The following is a 23212-nucleotide window of genomic DNA, read 5'->3' on the forward strand; positions in this document are numbered from 1 at the left end:
TTGGATCCAAGACTATATATTTTTATCTAAGAACCCATGTACTAAATAGGAACGTGCAGAACATAAGCAAAAAAATGGTCTGAAAGCATAGCTTAAGTTCCATCTGCATTTACAGACATCTGACCCTGGCCCATGCCTGAGTGGCTGAGATTATGGGGATGCCCTCTATGTTATTTTAAGCTTCTTAGGGAGAGTGGCAAACAAATATAATAAATACTTAGGTTAGTCACATAGTCTTGGTACTAGCAGGTTTCTATACTCCATCAATTTATTTCTCCCTTTCTTTAAACCAGGGATGAGCAACTTGGGAGGTCTGGGGGCCATTCCCCTCCCCAGGCCCCCCCTAAATTAAACATTAAAAAAAAAAAAACAGCGTCCATAATGGCCATAGAGTGCGTATATTTTGACTTTTTCGGCACTCCGTAGCCACTCTGGACACCTCCCCCCCCCCGAATTTTGTATTATCATTTTTACTGATTTCAGGGTGTGGTGTGGGCCACATGTGGCCTGCAGGCTGTGTATTGCCCCTGCCTTAAACCAGTCCTTTAATTCATCACATTTTTTTACTTTAACCTGTGCTTGCTATCCCCAGATCTCACTAACCCCCAATTCTGTAGCTTGCTATTTCCCAGAAGCCCATAGGTACAACCTCCAATAAAAGAACTGAAGTTGATGGAACAGGTATCTGAGGTGGCTGGAAAATATTGCTTAGAAATATCCTACACAAATGTGTAGTTCTAATGATCAGTTCATTAGTGTTTCTTACCACCACACACAGTTGAAGGTAAAACTCTTTAGGGGGTAGCTACTGCTGATCATTAGCTTCATTTCACTTCTTTGATAGCATTTAAAGACAATTGAAGTAAAGAAGAAATACATATATAAAAGGAAGTTTGTCCTCAGAAAATTATTACAACTGTAAATGTGATAAGAAAAAAATTAAATTGTGTCTAAAGATGCTGTGGGGTTTGTTCGGTTTATTTGCAGTTAATGAGTGGACCATTTCTGCAGAGTCTCCAGCAGTTTGCCAAAGATACAATCAATGAAGAGATGGTAGAATTACTGCAGCCTTATTTTCAAATGGAGGATTATACTTTTGAGAATGGTAAAAAAGTCTGTGGTAATGTGGCAGGGCTCCTTTCTTGGACACTGGCCATGGCAACATTTTATAGCATAAACAGAGATGTATTGCCTCTTAAGGTAAATGACAATATTTGGTTTTATATACATTCTAGTTACTGAGAGGAAAAAGAAGTATTTATTTATTTGAAGTATTTTTATGCTGCTCCTCAGCCAAAAAGTCTCCCAGAGCAGCTTACATATAATCAACTAAACAATGCAGTCCTTGCCCACAGGCTTACAATCTAAAAAGACAAACGCACAAGGAAAAATGAATGGAGAAGAAAGAGGGGGGCAGAAATTAATTCTTTCAGCAGGGCTCATGGAATGGCCCTGCTTCCCCTCTCAACTCCCTCAGTACAGCCTGCTGGAATGGCTGCTGGTGGTGACAGTTGGGGGAGGAGGAGCTTTCATGAGGGAGGTCTTCATCAAATTGGTGGTGAATGGCTCTGCTCATCTCCCCCAGCTCAGCCTGCTGGAATGGCTGCTGGCGGTGACAAGGAGCTGGGAGATCCAGGTTCTAGTCCCCACTCGGCCATGGGAGCTCACTGGGTGACTTTGGGCCAGTCACAGACTCTCAGCCCAACCCACCTCACAGGGTTGTTGGTGTGAGGATAAAACGGAGAGGAGGAGGATAATGTAAGCCGCCTTGGGTTCCTTGCAAGAGGAAAAAAGGCGGGGTATAAATGCAATAAATAAACAAATAAATAAATTTTATACAGTGCTGGGTATAATGAGACTAGAGATGTGGGACCTCCCTCTACCTGTGATTCCACTAATCTTATAATAATTATTTTAACTTCCTGTGAAAATCTGACAGATGTTTCACTTGTTCAGGAACCTCTAAATTTGCCTTTAGTTTTAATTTACTTGAAATTTGGTGGCAAATCTAAATGAGGTCTTGAACTATATACAGTACCTTAGTAACACAGTAATGAATTAAAACACAAAAAATCTTCATTTAAAAAGCACCATTTTGAAGAAGACAAAGCAGCAATTTCTAAATTTGACTGATGTGATACTTTTCACCTTCCCGCAAGTGTGGATTGCACTTGCCCAAGCCGCAGTGAAGGAATATACTAGACTGTAAGACCAGTGAATTTAGCCAATTGCCATTAAAACAAAATACAGGAAGTCATTCATGGTCTCCCGTTGTCTCATCTAGTTGTGCCCTTTGTTCCTCTTTGCCAGGGAGAGGAGAATCTAAGGAGCATTTTCTGAGGCTGATCCCTTTTTTTTTAATGATGTCCCATTAGTTAGCTAGCTGATTTATCTAGTTAGTATTCATTTGCCTTCCCTGTCACATTTTTTTAATTAGCTAAAAATAGGAAAAACTTATATGCAATTTGTGGAAGATATATCAAAGATGGAAAACTTATGGCCTCATATTTTAATTGTAGGCTAACTTGGCAAAACAAGAAGGACGTTTGAAAGTAGCAAATGCAGAATTAGGGAAGGCTCAGGAATTACTAGATGAGAAGCAAGCAGAACTGGATAAAGTGCAAGCAAAGTTTGATGCAGCTATGAAAGAGAAGATGGTAAAACAAGACAATAAGTTGTAAATTAGAAGTATATGGGGTTGTGAGGGGGATTCCTTGTCTTGAACATTTTCTTCGGGCAAGATTGTGGAAATGGTGGTTGCCTTGCCTCTGGCACACTTTGGCCACATTTGCGTTCCTGGATCCATGCCAATCAGGCTTCTGTCATGGATGTGGTACTGAAACTTTGCTTGTTGCCCTAGTTGACTGTCTACACAGAAATCTACTGGAAAGACTATAGGCTTTTTACCGTAGCCACTTTAAGGGCCCTAGTGGGCTGGAAGGCAGATTAGGTATAACATTTAAACCATAAATATTAAACTGCTGTGACTCAGTCCACCAAAGCCAGGAGGAGTTCCAGGGCAATCTCCCGAATTACTTTGTAGGGACCTGATCTGGATGATTAGGCTTGGCTAGGAGCGACCTGGAGACTCTGGAGTGCAGCGCTAATGGATAAAATTACGTGATTGCTTGTCATGTCATTGGGACTGGCCCTCAGGGGTCTCACAGATGGCTGTTTTGACTTTCCTCCTGTTTAATATATCTGTGAAACTTCTGAGAAAGTCTTTGCAAAGATGGGTGTGAATTGGCACCAGTACATGAATAACAGCCAACTCTATTTCTTCTTTTCAGCTGACTGCGGTCTTGCAGTTATTTGTTCATTTGTTATATTTATTAGTATATTAACCTAGTCCTCTAGGCAACATACAACAATTTAAACAACAGAAATTAAAACACGTCAAATGTTTCACCACATATAACTCTGTCTCAGCATGGGTTGGATACTGGATGTGGATAACCCAGCTGAATCCACTCCAGACAAGACTGGGGTGAGGGCTGCTGGCAAGTCTTTTGATCTAAAAGGAATGGGAGGATTCATTACTCTATGGGTTCTGGTGTTCCTGGTTTCCAAGGCTCCTAGGCTCATTGCTGCTTGTGAAAAATAGTGGTTACTATGGGAGCTTTTCATCAACTCTACCTGTTGAGAATGCTGCAATATTTTATCTTCAGACCAAACCTAGCAACTATCATTTATGCCATAAATGACTTTGATAGCATATATCTGTTTAAAGATATATATTCATTATTTTAAAGCAGAATAGCTATCAGGATGATCATTTGAAAAGTGTAATGTGTGACATAAAATTTCCAAACTTTAGGACCTCTTGAATGATGCAGAAATGTGTAGGAGAAAGATGCAGGCAGCCTCAACACTTATAGACGGCTTGAGTGGAGAGAAAATTAGATGGACCCAGCAAAGTAAAGAGTTCCGATCCCAGATAAACAGGTACACTATATAATAAATGAAGGAAAGGGATCCATTGTAAAATATTATTAAAACCCAATAGGAAGATACAGGTAAATATAATTTTTCAAGCTGTGAAAATATTGGTAAGTATAATTCTTCAACTTACATAATTAGAGCCCAGTGAAATGAATGGGAATTAGTGACACTGTCATGGCTGTTATTTCATAATAATGTTTCACCAAAATTAATGTAAAAGGACTAATTTTTAATGTATCTGATTGATGTATACTAAAATTGTCCGTCCTTCCTTCCTTCCTTCTGGAGTCTCTCCTTATTGTAGGGAACTGGATGTACGAGCAAAATTGGAACCTGCAAAATTGTTTCCCTTACAGTGATCTTGCTTCCCTCCTCATTATAAATCAGTGCTGCTGATTCCCAAGGTTATACAAGGAACAGGGCTGCTCCAGTGTCCTGACTTGCTTTTAATCAGCTCACTGAAGCAAGTGGCCAGTGCTAGTGGAAGACTCATTCACTTCAACAGTTAATCATGTGGCTTAGGAAATATCCACACACTTCTAGATTTAAAACGTAGAAGGAAAAATCTGTCCCTCTCAATATTACCATCATCATTTGAATGTGTATAGTTTTTTTAAAAATGGCTGTGTCACATTAATTTTTTTAAAGAATTGAAAACAGAAAGTGTATTAATGAAAGACTCCTTGTTTTTCTAGGCTTGTGGGAGATGTTTTACTCTGCACAGGCTTCCTTTCATACTGTGGTCCTTTTAATCAGATATTCAGGAATCTTTTGCTTAAAGATTTATGGGAGGCAGAGATGAGAATGCGGAAGATCCCTTTTACTGAAAACTTGAATCTCATTTCAATGTTGGTGGATCCTCCTACGGTAGGTCCAGTATTTTCATAACATTTTGTAGCTCTACTTTTTAATCTTATTTATTAATTATGAGGTAGATTCAACCTATTCTCCTGGGCTTCATGGCGGGCATTCTATGGCAAGGCATGCCCTCCCTGACACTCGGAGAACAGTAATCCACAGTAAGAAAATTTACATTTTTATATTTTTAAATCATCTGAAAAATACCTTCTCATTAATCATATACAGGGACAGGGAAACATTCAGTGTTGCATGAGCAGAACTGCTACAGAACTCTCCCTTCCCTTCCCCTCCTCCCGTTTCCCCTCCCCTCCCCCCCCCGCCAAATCTGCTTCAGAGGGTCCTTCAACCCTCTGGGGCAGAATTTGGAGGAACTGCAGGGAGCTGTAGCAGGGTGGGGGGAACCCGTTCCATTAGCAGATGCTGTTCCACTGACAGATGGACATGGTTGGATTCAACCTATTGTTTTAATAAGGTTCTGTAAAATGTTTGTGCTATTACTGTAATGAAAGCAGGAACCAAAGTGTACTGTGAGTGGGTACGTGGAGGGAAGCAGTTCCGGCAAACACCAACAGCGGATTGAAACTTGGAGCACAGGCCATTTTGAACTCAGTTGTTGTAAGAGTTTCACCGTGTTAAGTAACATTTATTTCTTCCATACTTGAGTGTTTGTTTAACGTTTGTATCAATTTTTTTTAAGTTTGCAGCCGCAAATATTACAATTACTGCTATTATAACAGTATTAGGTAGAAGAGCTCTGGGGCAACTTACATGTAAAATTCCTGTGTGTTTCCAAAATTGTGATTTCATGAATTTCTCACCATAAATGTTAAAGTGGATACATTATTGAAATGAGATAAAATAAAGCTGCAACTATTATCTATCTGTTGTAAGAGAGAAGTATTCAGTGTGGCATACGAACTGTAGAAATGTCTTTCTTATTTCTGTTTTATCCCAATCTGAACATAAGGTTGGCTGACACATGGAAGAAGCTGGGCGATTTTCATTTGACTTTATGCATACATACACAACCTCACAGAGAAATGTTAATGTGAACTGGGAAGAGGGAGATGTCTGAGGCCATTTCATGACTGTATGTGACTTTTCTAGCTGCCATAATCATGGAAATGGCTAAGGCTGTCTTCATACAGTAAAACATCTCTGGCCTTGCAGCAGATTAGTCAGTACATTGCCATTTATGATTTGCTATAAATTTAACCTTCTGCAAAGCAAGTGAACACAGATGCAGCAAACCGTGCATTGATAAAAGAACGCAAACTACTATGGCATCTTATGAAAGACTAACCAGTTTATTTGGCATAAGCGTAGTGTTGCTGTAGTTGTTTTTGTTCTTTTTAGAAAAAGAGAGTAACTTTTTCATCAAGGACATACTTGTGCTTCAAGTATGGTTCAGCCATACACCATGGTGAGTTCAATAACTGATGATTGTTCGGTATCTTTTTTAATACAGTAACAAATGGTATCCCTGATGCATCACAGTCTGCTCTTGAAATTTCCCAAATGTCACAATTGCTTCCTACCCTACATAGCGCAGAGCACTCTTCTTAAAAGAACAACAGATCTCCACTGCTGCTCAAAGGTTACATGTTATACTAGCCTAGATTTGGAGTGAGAATAGCAGAGGGGAACACTGGGAGGGAAAGAAAGAAAGAAAGTGAGACGGGAGAAAAGCCAGTGTATGTAATTTAAGAATTTATACCAGCCTTCCTGAACCTCGCACCTTCCAGATGTGTTGGACTACATCTCCCGTCATCCCCAGCCAGCCTGCTTGTTGGCTAGGGATGACGGGGAGTCATAGTCCAATACATCTGGAGAGCGCCGGGTTCGGGAAGGCTGCTATATACAATAGTATATTTCCATCATCAGTACTATGTATGTCTTGGGTGTCACAGGGTATCTCTTGGGGGGTATGTGTATCTCTTGGGTAATAGCCAGGCTGTTTTGGGAAGAGTATAGTAAAGAAACATGTGAATTTGTGTATAGGTATGTATACATACCTACATTCATGATGTTTGTGCCTAATAGATAAGTGAGTATGAGTGGTGACAGTGAGAGAGACTATGAATGTAGGGTCTGATGTTAGAGAGGTCTTTTCTGGCTTCATAGTGGTGGCAGAGGAGTGTAGCCAGCATCTCAGAACTGAAGCATCCAGAATTACAATTACAATTACTACTACTACTTTTTCTTCTTGTTTTAATGCTTGATTCTTTACTATGCTTTACTACGTTTGATATTTTTTGACTTTGTAAGTTACCGAGGGACTTACTTTTCCTTAATGTCTAGATCAGTGAGTGGAACTTACAAGGGCTCCCAGGAGATGAACTCTCAGTTCAAAATGGCATAATTGTTACTAAAGCAACAAGATATCCACTTTTGATAGATCCACAGACTCAAGGGAAAACATGGATTAAACAGAAAGAAAAGGACAATGAATTACAAGTAAGTGTTGCAAAATTTTAAAGGACATGTATGTTCTCTTCTCCCTAAAAAGATTTTTTTTCTTTTTCCTGGAAACACAGTTAAAATACGTCTGAATAATGCCTATGTGTTCATGTAAATGGGTCACCTATAGTAAACTGTTTTGGACACTGGGGACTGCTTCCCTAAAGTCTGTGCCCTGTGACTTTATCAAGTGAGGCACCCATTCCAACCTTGGCAGGCATGTGTTCCTTTTGATGTCTCATGCTAACATCATTTTCAGATATGTGTTTGGTAGCTTGTACACATTCTCTCCCAACCCATCCCAACCCCTCAGGTCATACAAGCAAGACAGTTGTACTGAGACCCTTTCAGGGCAAGCATTTGTTCTCTCTGCACAGATCATTCCCATCTCCTCTGCTAATTTGAAGGGTCTGAGGTATCTCACCGCATCCATTATCTTTCCTGTAGAAATTCAGAGCTCAGAAGTCACTAAGCTAAAACATCAGGAAAATAGGAACATACGAACCCACCAGGATTCTGGGTTCAAATCCTATCATAGCTATGGGCTCATAGGCTGACATCTCTCAGCCTTAGTTTCCCATCTAAAGGATGGGAATAATAGCAGCCTGCTTTAGAAAGCCGTCGTGAAGCTAAACATGACAAGAACTGTAAAATACTTTGCAGACAGTGCAATCTTATACATGTCTACTCAGATGTAAGCCCCACTGAGTTCAAGGGACAGCCGTGTTAAGTGTGTGTAGGATTGCAGTCTAAGGGCTTCATCAGACCAAGCTTTTATCCTGTGATTGAGATTGCTCCTTCATGGAAGTTTGCGGGCTCTTTACATGATGCCATGACCCTCCTGTACTAAATGCCCTTTGTTCCATTTTTAAATAGATTGCAGATAATGAGCTATCAAATTACCCTGTTGTGTTCTGCTTCAGTTTCCTCTGTGAAAAGAGTTAAAGCAGCAAGAGAAGTGAGATCAATGAAAGATAATGGAAGACTCAGATATGGGGAGAAGGGGGGGAGGAAGCGCGTGTAGGGAGTCAGTGGTGATCCTGCATTTAAAACGTAAGCAGAAAGCCCCATTTTAAGTGCAGGATTTTAGGCTGGTGTAGAAATGCCCTAAGAGTGCTCTAGAAATTAGTAACATGGCACATGAGCCAATTATCTTTCTTCTTCTAAAGAACGGGTGATTTCTGTTTCTAAGGTGACAACTCTGAATCATAAATATTTCCGCACACACCTAGAGGATGCCCTCTCTCTTGGAAGACCACTTTTAATTGAGGATATAAGTGAAGAATTAGATCCTGCCCTCGATAATATATTAGAAAAGAACTTCATTAAATCAGGAACCTCTTTCAAGGTTAGTTACCTTACAAAAGAGCTATAATAATTTTTATGTATTGTTAAAATGTATGATAAATGGTTACCCATCTCTCTTCATAGCAGGCATATTAAAGACATTTTGTGACAAACGGGAACACCCCCTTTCTGTAATTCAGTATCCAAGAGGTACATTGGTCAGAGGTCTTGGGAAGCAGTTGTTGTTGTTTTATTTGTGAATCTTTGGGGGAAGTTTTATTTCCCCCTTCCTGCATCTCAAGTGCTTCACAGGGAGCTTCCCCCACCCCTCACCCCAACACTACATCAATACCCCATGCAATAAAAACAGAGTGCTCTTTCCCACTTGCATCTTTGCACTTCTGAGTATAAGAAAAATAAGGAAGCTGCATGCAAAGCTGGACAATGATCCCTAAGGGATAATTAACTGCCTTTCCTCTTTGCCTGCTTAACCATCTTTTTTGAATGTTAATATTCTCAGCTGGATGAGAGTATATTTCTTAAGGGTGGCCATGGACTCCCTCCTCTCTCAATCCTACTGAGTAGCTCAAACAAGGAGTTTCCTAGAAATGCTAGAGTACATTCCCTTGATTCTGTCAAGTGCAGCCAGATCATTTATTTGTACACAATTACTGCTTACATTAATTAATGTAAGCACAATTAAGCTGTACTTAATGTCTTTGATTTGGCCTGAACAAATCTATGATGAAAAGCAAGAATTGGAATTTTGCGTAAGCATACCCACTAACTGTCCCAATTTTCCCAGCACTGTACTTAATTCCAGGTGTCTACCAGGTTTCTGAGTACAATTGTTAGGTACCACCAAGTTGCAGCCTCAGACAAGCTTCCTCTTCATGCCAGCAGTTCCTTCCCCTGCACTGTCTCCCACTTTATGGGCACTGGAAGAGTTCAACCAGTGGAGCTAATGTTCTGCCAACATGGTCTGCCCCAGCCAACCAGAGCAATGGCTCTCAGAAATTCAACTGAGTAATCCTCACAGTCTCTTGCAGTCGATGAGTATGGTTGGGGAGAGCTTTCCTTCTCTGAGGCTGAGAGGCGGTTCTATACTGGGGGCAAATGGGGAAGCGACTCCCGACCCACTTGTGGCAGAAAGATCACCTCACAATCAGGTACATTTCTTCCAGTGCATAACATGCAGTTGCTAAGCGCTATGCTTGATCTTCTCCTGTTCTCCTCTAGCAGTCTCAGTGTAATATTGAGCAAATGTCTCACCCTCCACCAGCCCAAATGGGCACCAGCCACCACTGGTCAGGCCTCTTCCTCATTTAGTATTGGGCCTTCTTCATTCTTGCATTGTGGTTGGCAAGTAAGTCAATCTCTGCAGAGGAAGGGTACGATAGCCAGGTAGCACAGAAGCCCTTTAGATGTAGGATGATAACAAGGCATGGGAACTGTGTTCTAGATACAGGAGAAGGACACACAAAAATTTCAGAGCAAACAAGCAAGTTAGGGTCAAACTATATGCTACACAATAGTGTGTACAAGGAAGTCCTGGTGACCAGTTGTTTAACTGAACATCGCTTTTGGGAGGCACCATGTTGAGCAGAGGAGCCACAGGAGGAGTGGATGCTTAATGCTTTTCCCATTGGCCATTTTCCACTCAAAATCCTCCCCCTACCTCAGGATTCCAGAGGTGCATTTTCCCTTTTCAGATGCTTCCTCAAAGAGGTTAGGTAGTATTAGATTCATACGGAGGAAAGGAAGGAGTAACTCACAACAGATTTAACTCTTCCTATACTGCTGAATAGAATCCATTAGCCAGCTCAGTAATAAAGCATTAATCCTGCAAAAGAGGGGAAGGAGGAGGACAAGATGAGGTGATGCAAAAAGAAAAGAAAAGACAAATTGATGTGGTGCATAAGAACAGCAGAACTCTCTTCCCCCTGACTATATATCATTATGGATTTAGCTGGGTTGGGGGCAGCATTCATCATAAGCATCTAATAAATGCATGGCAGAAGCACAAGAATGTACTACCTGACTATTTTGCAAGTGTCACTAAGTAATAGCATACCAGTTGGATTTGTACCATGGAACTGAGAGGTTTACTATGAAAGATGAATGCTCTAAATATGATAAGAAATTTTAAATACACTATAAGCAAACATATTATCATTCTCATACCATTTTCCCCTTGGTTTGCACAACTGTTATAGTTTGTTCTCTCTCTCTCTCTCTCTTTCTCTCTGAGGAAAAATTAGAGGAGGTGAACTCAAAAGAAGTGCATACTATTTATTAATTTGTGATATTTATATACCACAAAATATAATAAAATCCCTAAGAGATTCACATATAAATATTAAAATCACATTTAAAATACAATATTAAAAACACAACATTAAAAACAATTACAGTAAAAGCAATACAAGGAGCGGTAAGATGGAGCAGCATGATTAATTTAATTACAGCCCAGTGAAAGCCTGGGTGAACAAGGGTGTTTTCAGGAGGCATTTGAAAGATGTCACATTTTCTGCCTCCCAAACTGCATGAACTAATTTTGGCCAGTGTTTTAAAGAAAAACAGAGAAAGAGGACAGAAACAAGATTGTACAGCCCCATAGAATGTAAATAATTATTTGTTGTACCCAGGTTGATTAAAAAATTCAACCATGTTCATGAAGTTCATGAAGAAATGCGATAGTAGTTATATCTTGAGCTATTCTGAGTGTGTGCATCTTCCTGTATGATACTTCTCAGTAATTAACTGTACTGGCTACATGCAATAAAATATGGTTTGAATTGTTGTTTAGGTGAAAGTTGGGGATAAGGAAGTAGATATCATGAATACATTTAAACTTTACATCACTACGAAATTGCCCAATCCTGCTTTCACTCCTGAGATCAATGCTAAAACATCAGTAATTGATTTTACTGTTACAATGAAAGGACTTGAAAATCAGTTATTGAAGAGAGTAATTCTTACAGAGAAACAGGTAAGATAACAAGTAACAATGAACGGTTGTACTCACAACATAATGAAATAATGGTACTTCATTGAAAAATAAAAACTGATCCTGAAATGGTGGTCTAAAGTCTACTAGGGCCCCATCTACATGGCACCGCTTTCACCCTTCACCCCGTCGCAACTGCGCAGCATTTCAGCTTTGAACTAGCTTCTGGTGATATACACTCACGGTTTACTGCATGCTTCCCTAACAGACTCCGCTGTGCTCTTTTTTTTGCCATTTTATACTTAAATGTGCAGCTCCATGAGTGTGGAGGTGCAACACTTCAGTGGCTGTTTTGTATTTTAGGGGCTCTGCTGTTTCTTTCTGTCCCTCGTTAGGTAAAAAATGAGCGTTTTGTGCTCCTTCATTTCCATGCCATCTGTTTGTCAGTTCCCCAGCCTGAGACTCCTGCAATGGTTTGCGCTCACAAGCGTGAGCGGCACGTGCCTACCCATCGCTCTGAAATGGTGGCTGGAGCAATGTTGGTCCTCCCACAAGACCCCCCTGGCCCTTGGGCACTGAGTCGAAAAGCAACCATTGCGAAGATACGAAGCTGCAAAAATGTGCAAAATTGTGATTAAATAGATGAAAATGCATCTCTGTGTCTCTGTAACTGCGCAGCTGCGAAGGGATGGGAGGAGTATAAGGGTGTCACAGAGTGACACAAGCACTATGCACTCCTACAACATGCCCACTGCAAAATGCAAAGTCAGTTTGGGGAAGGGACAGATGACTTGCAACTGTGGGAAACCTGCAGCAAACCAAAAACATTGCAGCAAAATGCCTCCTTGGAAATCCACATTTTCCAGGAGAAAACCACGGATGGCTGCGAAGTGGCGACTGCATCGTCTAATCAAAAGGACCTCGACCCACACTCGCCTTGGAGTGAAAGGCTCATGTAGATGGCCCCCAGGAGGCCATGGTGATTTAAGATCGCGTGCAGTGGATGGGAATGAATTTTGGAAGGAAGAAAATGCACAGGGGCAGAAGCTGTATGATTTCTAAACAGGGATGCAATTACTTGATGGTTATGCAGCCCAAACAAAATTCTGTCGATTAATTGAAGGCCACAATCTTGCTAAAGCTACCTATCCTCTAGATTTCATTGGGAGTCTACTTAAGTCAAGGCATAGTATTACACCCTAAAAGGTTTTATGCTATAGGGAAAAAATGTAAGAGGCAACTAACCATTTTCTAAGCTGTATATTTGTATTACATTTTGTAGGCAGAAGTAATCCTACTACATTGCAAAGCAGGCAATTGCATTTTCATACAACAGTGCTAAAAATGTTTACAAAATCTGTCTCGATATTTTATATAGGAACTGGAAGCAGAGAGAATTAAACTCATGGAAGATGTAACTTATAATAAACGGAAAATGAAAGAACTAGAAGACAATCTCCTATATAAATTAACTGCAACTAAAGGTACTGTTTGATTTTTTACTTATTTCTTATTTATTAAGAGTGACATTCCTCTCATTCCAGAAAGGATATGGACACATGTCTCTCCGGTTTGCCACGTTAAAAGGCCTAGTTCTAACTTGCAGCAAATGAGATGATTAATGTTTGTCAGGAGCATACCATGTCAGCCTGCAGGCTCACATACTTGAAGGCTCCTCCATACAAGCAAAACAACCCTGCACATATGAAAACTTGATATCAGGGAGAAAAATATTAGCCTTGTCTGTTTCTTGCTATCTTGTTTCTAAAGGCAGGGATTTTTATTTTATTTTTGTTCAGAGAGAGATTGAGTCCTGTGTGCAGTTTCAAGCAATACAGTATAGTAGAGTTCACTACCACAATGCTGTGTGCCATCTGTGAGAACTAGGCCTACATCACCCTCATACATTTGCATACATCCTTCCTGTCCATATGAATGTGAAATACCGAATGTGCAAAGTGAAGGGAGAATAACTATAGAGGGGGAGTTTCTGTTTGAAATGGGTAGATCCTGAGGCAGACTAGCTTCAAAGTTCCAGTCTAGAGCTGTGGAAGCTGTCTTTCCTCCTTATGACCAACTGTGGAAAATTAACTCTTCCTCCCAAGAGAACCCACTGAGAGATGTTTTGGGCACAAAAATGCAGCTGTTTTCATCTTCAGTATCAGCTCTTATAATCAGCAGCAAGGATTGGCTCCAAGGGTGAGGGGCTTTGGGCAACTCCGTCCAGTGCCCCCCTTCTCTGGGCTCCCCGTACCCACCCCTCTGTCACTGGATCCTCTTTCCTCCCCTCTCCCTGTTGCTAGCCTGGGTCACAGTAGGCTTGTCAGATGCACAATGATGGTGACAGAGCACATGACAGTGACAGGTTAGAGGTGAAATGGGCGGCAATGTGGGGAATATTGGTGGCAGCTGCCGCCTGCAGTGGACAGCCATTTGAATTATGCCACAATATGCCTGAAGCAATACAGAATCGCTTCAGAATGATGCTGCTTCAGAAGTGTGGCCAATGGGGATTGTGGGGGAATTAAAATGGCAACTCAGTTCAAGCAGCTGCTGCTACTCTGAGCTCTTCCCACCACCAGAAAAAAATCAAAGGAGCTGTCCACCCGAATGCAGGGGAGCATCAGTGGTGGCTGGCCCTGCTTGAGGCCCAGCATTTGCCCACAAGAAGAGCCATGCTGGCCTGGATCAGACCATCCAGTCCAGCATTCTGTTTGCACAGTTGCCAACCGGCTGCCTGTGGGAAGCCCACAAGCAGGACATGAGTGCAACAGCACCCTCCCACCCATGTTCCCCAGCAACTGGGGTACATAGGCATACTGCCTCTGATACTGGAGGTAGCACATAACCATCAGGACTAGTAGCCATTGATAGCCTTCTCCTCCATGAATTTGTCTAATCCCCTTTAAAGCCATCGCTACATCTTTTGTGGTAGCAAATTCTATAGTTTAACTATGCCCACTCATTCATCACGCTGATGCCAGGCCTGCTAGCAGCTGCTCCTTGTTTTGTACTAGATTCCCCCCCCCCCATGCTATCTCTCTATCTGGAATAAAAAGAAAGTCCAATTAATTGTCTCCTACAAAAGAGAGCATTTGTATCCGGGAAGAAGTGGTCTTGTACTTTCCCCCATCATAATTAGTTGTTGGAGCTGCTGCTGAAAGATGCATAGCATGATATAGGATAAGCAAATAGCATAATCCCTGAACATCTGTTATTCTCCTTGTTTATAATGTTAAGAACCACTGACCTTTAATTGCTTGGCCTGCATTCTTTATACTAATTAATATGTGTGTAATTGGTAGAAGAAAAAAAGTTTTTTTTCATATTTAGTTCTGAATACTGCACAGGAAATTCTAAAACTTCTTTATACAACATGTCCTCTGGTTCCCTTTAGGCTCTTTGGTGGATGATGAATCATTGATTGGTGTTTTGAGGACAACAAAACAAACTGCTATGGAGGTATCTGAAAAACTGGAAGTTGCAGGAGAAACTGAGAAAAAAATCAACACTGCACAAGAGGAATATCGTCCAGCTGCTACACGAGGAAGCATTCTTTATTTTCTCATCACAGAAATGAGCATGGTCAATAACATGTACCAGACTTCACTAGCTCAGTTCTTAAAACTGTTTGATCAATCCATGGCTAAGTAAGAACACAATGCTATCTCTACAGAACCTACATCTTTTTGTATTCCATCCAATATTGATATTAATCCATTTGCTTCCTTGCTTTGTTTGCATGCTTTAGATCTGATAAGTCTCCGATCCCACAGAAAAGGATCTCAAATATTATTGAGTTCTTGACATATGAAACTTTCACATACTCTGTTAGAGGATTATATGAAAACCACAAATTTCTCTTTACACTGCTTCTGACATTAAAAATTGATCTTCAGAGGGGCCAAGTCAAGCCCAAAGAATTCCAGGCACTCATTAAAGGTAATTATGTAGTGTGGAGTGATTTCTATCGTTGTTGCAAAGGCTTGTAGTGGGCTACACATTTTGTATTTTATCTCCGTGACAATCCTGTATGGTAGATGAAGCCATAAGGGGTACTCAGGATCAAATCCCCTGATGATCCATGTAGATCCTTATCTAAATCAGTCTTAAGCACTGTAGCAGCCATATCGGGGGTCAGACTAAGTAGCTTCATGCAGTCTCATGCTTCATGTTCTTGCTGAGCTCTTTCTCCCTTGAATATATTGTTGTAAGCTGACGAGACACAGGAATTCCTTATCTTGTCAAAGGTCATACAATTGTATATCTTGTTCTCTGCTGTTCTCTTCTGTTCTCTCCTTATCATGGCTACCCTATAACCCAGTTCTTGTATTATAAACAATAGTGCTAGGAGAAGAAATGTTGAGGACTGCAACCCCACGCGGGAGGGGGAGGAGGAGCCGTTTCATATGTGTCACAATGTCTATAAAAACAATGTGCTGATGTATTTCAGGGCTTCTGGCTCTTTGGAAATGATTCCAGCCTTAAGCCCGCGCGTTAAATAAAGAATCTCTTTTTCCTTCACTCCGTGGTCTCTCTGACTCTTGAGTTCTGCAACATAAATGGTGCCGTGACTCGGATGTGGCAGGCTCTGAGCCAGACAGGTGGCAGTTGCCTGCTCTTGATCGCCGCACCGGGAAGACGAGCTCGGCGCATGCCTCCCTTTCTTGGCGCCACCGACCTTTTTGTCGAGTGAATGGGAGAAAGCCTGCACCAGGATCGCCCAAACAGCAGCGAGCGGCAAGAGAACCTTGGGAAGCGGAGGAAGGAACTTGAGCCCTGCCTGTATCGCAGCTGCAATTGAGTTGAAACCCACATTGGAAGCCTTCAGGAGAAAGGCAAGTATATGGGAAAAAGAGGGCCCCGCCTTTAGGGAGAAAGGCCACGGGGCAGAAAAAAAGAGGGCCCTGCCTTATGAAGAAGGTCAGTGTTGGTGGTATACGTATACAAAAGAACCTACTCCTTGCGGGTAGAAGGGGGGCCTGATCACACCCCCGAGTGGGCGCCAGTACCCAGCACGCCAGTACTCAGTAGGAAGCTGGGGAAGCCGCTTTCCGCTCTGGTAAAAAGTGGGAAAAGTGGGTGGCAGGGACATATGGATGCAGTGGAGAGATTGATGATTGTGTGAGTGGCTACTGCGGTTTCTGACGCATACCATTGACCGTCCGGGTGCCCAGGCCAGTAGCAAAGTGCGAGGTGTGTAAAATCCTCTTGTGTCAGCCAGTGAGACCCCTTACTCACTGACCAATTCCCATTCCCTAATTGTGTCTGTCTTCAATTTAAGAGGGAGGCTATGGGTGGTGGGGGAAGCAAACCTTGCACCCCCTTGGGATGTATGCTAGCAAATTTTAAGAAAGGTTTTAGTGGAGATTATGGGGACCCCCCAATGAATCCTCAACGGTTGCAGACTTTGTGTGAAATAGAGTGGCCGTCTTTTGGTGTAGGATGGCCTACTAAAGGCTCTTTAGAGCCCAGCAAAAGCAGCCGTGTATATGCCATTGTGGTTGGGAGACCTGGGCACCCCGACCAATTTCCCTACATAAACTTGTGAGATTCCATAGTCCACGCTTCTCCTCCATGGCTAAAGAAATGCCTAGAATCCCAGGCAAAAGTTTAGGTGCTCAGAAAAGAAAAATTGGCCAAGAAATTACAACCAGTGTTAGAAGCCTCGTGTAAAGATCTGGCAGAGCTAACGGCGTTTCCACCTGCTTATGCCCTGCTTCCACCACGGGCCCATGTTACTGTAAGACCGCCCCGTCGAGATCCAGATCCTGTGGCTCCTGAGCCCCTGCCATCCCCCCTACAGAGGCATTGCCCCTCGCTTTGACTTAGAACTGTCGCCATCAGTTTCAAGCCCCACCGGCAGTAATTCGCCGATTTCAGCTACGGTCCTCAACTCCCAGATATTGTCTGCCAAGACTTTCATCTCTACGGGATCAGGAGGTTCCCCTCTTACACCTCAATCAGCATTAATAAAAGAAACTGAAGAATTGAAGTGTTGGGCAGAAGATTTAATAAAATCGGCAGTGACCCTTAAAAAGATGTGTTCTCACAAAAAAGAGGAGGCGAGCTCGTCTACTGCTCAAGACTTGCACCCCCTTGAGATGTATGTCAAACAAAGAAGGAAAAGGGTTTAAAAAAAAAAAAAAAGATTCAGAATAGAGAGAGAAAACAGCAAAAAGCTCAAGGTTGAGCTGAGAGGAAAAAAAGAACAAGATCTGAGGCTGTTAATTAGAAAAATGTTGCAGGACAGTCTGGCTTTTAACAAAGCGTGGGAGCATGAGAGTGTAAGGCCAAAGAAGTAGCCTAGCGCGCCGAGAGAGGGGGGGCAGGAAAATTGCCCACAACGTTCTGAGTTGTGCAACATCATCACCTCACCTAATTGAGATGAAATCCCTAAGAAATGGAAACTGAAAATGAAGACCCAGAAAATGAAGGCAAAATAGAAAATAAAGGTGAAGAATCAGCCCCCAGAGCACAGGCTAGACCCCTCTTCGAGTGAAAAGTGTGCCATAAGACTGGCCCAAAGCAGAATGAAGCGGAAAGACCATGTTGAAGATCTCTGTCAAGGTAACCGTGTTTAGCTTTGAACTGTGTTAGAATTGCATAGAGCCTGTAGCTACTGACCATCGGCTATATGATTTCTGAAGAGCGTAACCATTAAGCTTTTGCCGTGGGATTCCCTGCAATGAAGAAATCTCACTGATTTAAGTGTCCAGTGTTACACTGCCTAAGTGTGTGTGCTAAAGAGACCGAGAAACCAGACAGCATGTTCCTGGCCAAGCCAAAATCACGCTACTACCATGCTCCTGAAAGCTGCAATAAACTGTGTAAGCTGGGAGACCCAACCTGATTGAGAAGAAAAGAAGATATTGGAGCAACTGTCTTAAAAAACAATGAGATCTGTGTAGCTGGCTGGCTGACGCTGTCAGTAATGTTACAACTTTAAATTAAGACTGTTTTCCTGTTTGAGACCCCAGCGAAGAAAGCTGACCCGAGTTATTTGTTGCCCGTGCCAAAGCAAGAATTTGGCTGCCCTGTACCTCATCGTGTCCTGTTTTAAGCTTAGGATTTACAAATACAAACAAACTGAGAAGCTTGCCTTTGAAGTCCTGCAAATCACCCCACCGCCTCCCCGAAGATTAATGGCTGCCTGAAAAATGCAAGTATAAGGCGATGCCCATCACCCCCCAGCATCCTGAGTTTCGGCACTCAGTGTTTCAGTGCTTTCGTGTACCAGGTTAGAAGAGAGAAAAAAAAAGAGTAAGTTTTTAAAATGTCTGTGAGAACCTGACAGAAGTAAAATAAAATTTACAGAGGAGTTGCCCAGGTTAAAGCGTCATGGCTAGAGAGCTGAGCTGTGCCGCTCTGTTTAGACAGAGGCCTTGCTAAAAAGTTAAAGGCCCTTGTCTGTCAGAAGGGGTGTAGGGCCACACTTTCCCTTTTTAAACTGATGCAAAAGTGGAGAGCCTTTGCTGGAAACATCTCATCTTCATTGCCCAGAGCCTTCTCTGTTTGCCTCCATCATCATCTGGACTTTTTAGAGACACTCTGCACATGGACTAAAATTTTAAATTGTCAAAGACTTGCCATGGACAGTGCTGTGAAGCTTTTGATAAACTTGAACTCTCATCACTGTGGACCGTGTGTCTGTGTTTGTAGTCAGCTCAGTGTACAGCACGCTGAGTTTGATCTATGACTTTTAGATTTCCTTCTGCCAGAACTCATGCAGCATAGATTTGCCGATGCAAAAATGGTGACCTAGAACTCTTTGTGTGTGTGGGTATGCCCGTCCCTTGATTTTAATGGGCCCTGAGCTTTCAGCCAGAAGAGCAGTATAATTGCTGGATCTGCTCCATCATGCCTTACCATGCTAAAAGTGCTTTCCATTCATTGTGTTAAATTGCAGAAAAAGTTTGTTGTGTATATTTTATGATTTCTTAGATATCATAAAATATATGTGATATTTGCAGATTAGTGTTAGTTGCAACTCCAAATGATACTAAGTGTGGTTCCCAATGGATGACAAGGAGAAAAGACAAAGGCAAGTCGAAAAGAAGGAAATAGAGAAAGTAGAAGACAGATAGAGAAGGGAGAAAAAAGAAAAAAGAAAAGGCAAGAGGCAAAGAAAAAAAACATTTGTAGAAAAGAAGCGTGGCCATAGTTGCCCCCAGGGTAAATTAAAAGCAGCTGATTGTGCCTGGAGCTTATTACCTGGGGTAAAGTAGCCACAATAATGTAATAGTTCTTTAAGATAAAGAAAATGTAACTAGAAGGAGAAGAAGAGCCTATCCCAAATGTGTGTCATTGGGACTAGTGTAAGGCAGAAAGGTTTAAGTAAGTGAGTTTAACTTGAAAAAGACAAATAAAGAGACAAGGCTGGTGCATGGAGCAGAAAGTTTTATGTAAAAAGTTTGAAACATGATCTGCAATACAGGCAGATCAGCAAAAAGAAAGCAAAAGAAAGAGAAAAAATTTGTCTTCCAATACTAATGAATAAAAGTGTTATCAAGCACTTTGGGAAGCGAAGTTGTTTACAGGAAGCTGTGCCTGAGAACCAAACACTTCTAGCCTATGCTGAAAATGCTTGCTAGTGTTGTGTTGCCTCATGGGTAACATGTATGGTATAAAACCCATTTAGCCCAATAGTTCGTGGTTCAGAGAAGCTGTCTGATCCAACCATTAAGTACGCCTGTGTGCTGTAAGTTACCCAATAAAGTCTCCTTGTAAGTAACCCCCCCCCCCCGCTGGAATCCCAAAACACAAGTGGGGCTAGAGCGCCTCACCCAGTATCAAACCCTGCTGTTAAAAGCCATAAAGGCAGGTATAAAGAAGTCAATTAATATGACCAAAGTGTCTAAAGTGCTGCAAGGTGCCACCGAGGCCCCAGAGCGTACTTGGAGCGTCTTTCAGATGCCTATCGCCAGTACACCCCCCTCGACCCAGAGGCCCAAGAAGACGTAAACGAAAAAAGAAAAGAAGAAGACCCGGCAGAGGCAGAAGATTCTTAAAAAAGAACCAGTGTGCCCAGTGTGGACAAGATGGACATTAGTGGCATGAATGCCCAAATAAAATAAATCAAATACACAAAGGAGAAAACCAAAGGGGCCAGAATGGGTGAAGAGGGAGACAGCTTGAGAGGGGCCGTGACATTGACTTCATGATTGACACTGGAGTGGCATCAAGAGCAAGCAAATGTTAGCCTTAAACAAGAAGTCCAAACACTGAGCAAAGTTCTTCAAGCCCAGCGTCACTTTGTCTTAGAAAATAAGCCATTCCCATCACAGAAGTTCATCCTTTCCAACCAAGAGTTAAAGTATGAGTTAAAGAGGGAAAAATAACCCTTTGACTCCCAGATGGAGAGGACTGAAAACTGTCATACTTTCCACCCCCGCAGCTATGAAAGCAGCTATAATTAAACCCTGGATACATTGGACACGAGTCAAGAGAGCGAGAGGGGGAAAGTAGACTGTAAACAGAAATCCTGAAAATCCTTTAAAAATCATTCTAAAAAAGCAGTAAGAAGACTCAGGCTAGACCTTACTGTGGACACACCGGGAGACTGTGCCCCTGCGTACGGTCAGACCTGCAACTGGAGAATTGAAGAAGGGGACTAGACCCTACTGCAGCTTGCCAGGTGAATAGCTGCCCAGCGTACGGTCAGATCCCAAAGAAGATCAAACATGCGTGTTGTAGTGTTAGTAGTGTTGCATTGTGTCTCCTTAATAAGGTGCAAAAAGGGGGGCCAGCCCCTGAAAGGGAAAGTTTGTCCCAGCGATTTGCTGGTAATTACTGGCTTCACCTGGCTAACATCACGAAAGTAAAACATTTTTGTTTGCCAAGAGGTATACCTGCAAACAGGCTTATTAGCTCTTGCCTAATACCTGTCTGTAGACATCCTAGGAAAATTCAAAAAGATACCATGTTAAGAGTTTATGGTGTAAGTTTAACTTATTCCCAAAATGCTAATTGGGGCGTGGTTGCAAAGATCCTACCCCCTACAGGGTTCACTCTACGCACCCCCATCATTGCTGAAACAAATGCTACGTGTGCACGAATGCTTAATTGTCAAAAATTTTCCAGAAAATATAAAGCTATCCCTGGCCCCCTTCCACTGTAATAAAATTCAAAACATATCTTTTAATGATGCCCACATACTTTTGCCTCATGGATGGTTTTAGACATGTAGTTCCCGCACTTGGTCATTCATTCCTGCCAACTTGTCTAATAACCACCCATGTTGCCTCAGCCGCCAATTGAACTGGTGCCAATTCTTCCCCTGTGGCCCGAAAAAATCCGTCGACGGCAGCCTCGAGCACTCCAACTAACTAAAAATTGTAATAGTCATGTGCAGTTATATTCTGACTCAGAAAAATTGGCCTTAACAATGTCACTGGTTGGGGTTCCAGGTTTAGCCTTGGCTAATAGTCTGGAGATCAACCGGTTAGCTTGCAGCTTAGCCAAAAGCATAAATGCCACCTCACGAGCATTGTCATTGTTAAATAAAGAGTTGCGTGATCTAAGAGGTGCAGTTCTAGAAAATAGAGCTGGTATAGATTACCTCTTCCTTCTTCATCATTTAAGTTGTGAGACACACCAAAAGCTCTGTTGTTTTAACTTAACTGATAATGGCAATGCTGTAGATGAACAGATCAACAAGCTGCACAATATAGTAGCTAACAAAACAATAAGACAAAACAATTAGCTCAATTAGTTAACCCCTTGGCTTCCAGATCTTAGCTGGCTTAAAAGCATTGTTCATCCTAATTCTACCAGTGTTGTTCATAGAGATACTGTTATGTCTCTGCGTTCCTTGTCTTATGCGCTGTTTAACCAATCTGTTTTATGTCTCAGCTAGTAAAACTGCTGCCCTCTACGCTCTAATAGCCCAACAAGAGGCTAAGTAATATGTATGTCACAAAAAGCTTTGTATAGTTATCAGAAATGCTATAATTGTAATGAAATTATGCATTTAAGGGGGGAATGTAGCAGCCATATCGGGGGTCAGACTAAGTAGCCTCATGCAGTCTCATGCTTCATGTACTTGCTGAGTTCTTTCTCCCTTGAATATATTGTTGTAAGCTGACGAGACACAGGAATTCCTTATCTTGTCAAAGGTCATACAATTGTATATCTTGTTCTCTGCTGTTCTCTTCTGTTCTCTCCTTATCATGGCTACCCTATAACCCAGTTCTTGTATTATAAACAATAGTGCTAGGAGAAGAAATGTTGAGGACTGCAACCCCACGCGGGAGGGGGAGGAGGAGCCGTTTCATATGTGTCACAATGTCTATAAAAACAATGTGCTGATGTATTTCGGGGCTTCTGGCTCTTTGGAAATGATTCCAGCCTTAAGCCCGCGCGTTAAATAAAGAATCTCTTTTTCCTTCACTCCGTGGTCTCTCTGACTCTGAGTTCTGCAACAGCACTACCCTACAGTATTTGTATAACATCAATTTTATTAAAATGTAAATGGTGACTTTAATATGCTTTTACATTTGTTATGGCTGCAGATCTTGTGTACACTGATGCGCAGGTTAATCCAACTGAAGTAAATGGGCATTACTTGTGTGTAAGTGCATGTATGATTGCAGCCTAAAACCATATGTACTATATCTTATGGCAGCCTTCCCCAATGTGGTGCCCACCATATGTTCTTGACTACAATTCCCAGCATTCTTGACCATTGGTCATGCTGGCTGGGACTGATGG

At 41.9% G+C, this 23212-nt stretch overlaps 1 protein-coding gene across 1 annotated transcript in view; it reads left to right on the plus strand.

The window, feature by feature from the left end:
* DNAH8 (dynein axonemal heavy chain 8) overlaps positions 1 to 23212 on the plus strand; it is a 197386-nt gene that overhangs the window by 144477 nt on the left and 29697 nt on the right. Inside the window, exons 69-78 of the mRNA XM_084832480.1 lie at positions 988 to 1200; positions 2520 to 2657; positions 3818 to 3945; positions 4638 to 4809; positions 7105 to 7260; positions 8456 to 8611; positions 11360 to 11542; positions 12879 to 12984; positions 14898 to 15150; positions 15252 to 15442. Of these exons, the coding sequence (XP_084688606.1) occupies positions 988 to 1200; positions 2520 to 2657; positions 3818 to 3945; positions 4638 to 4809; positions 7105 to 7260; positions 8456 to 8611; positions 11360 to 11542; positions 12879 to 12984; positions 14898 to 15150; positions 15252 to 15442 (1696 nt within the window). The remainder of the gene's footprint in view (positions 1 to 987; positions 1201 to 2519; positions 2658 to 3817; positions 3946 to 4637; positions 4810 to 7104; positions 7261 to 8455; positions 8612 to 11359; positions 11543 to 12878; positions 12985 to 14897; positions 15151 to 15251; positions 15443 to 23212) is intronic.

This window comes from Heloderma suspectum, chromosome 1 (assembly GCF_057233095.1).
Source record: "Heloderma suspectum isolate Gila_16-S chromosome 1, 16-S_ref, whole genome shotgun sequence".
Lineage (NCBI taxonomy): Eukaryota > Metazoa > Chordata > Lepidosauria > Squamata > Helodermatidae > Heloderma > Heloderma suspectum.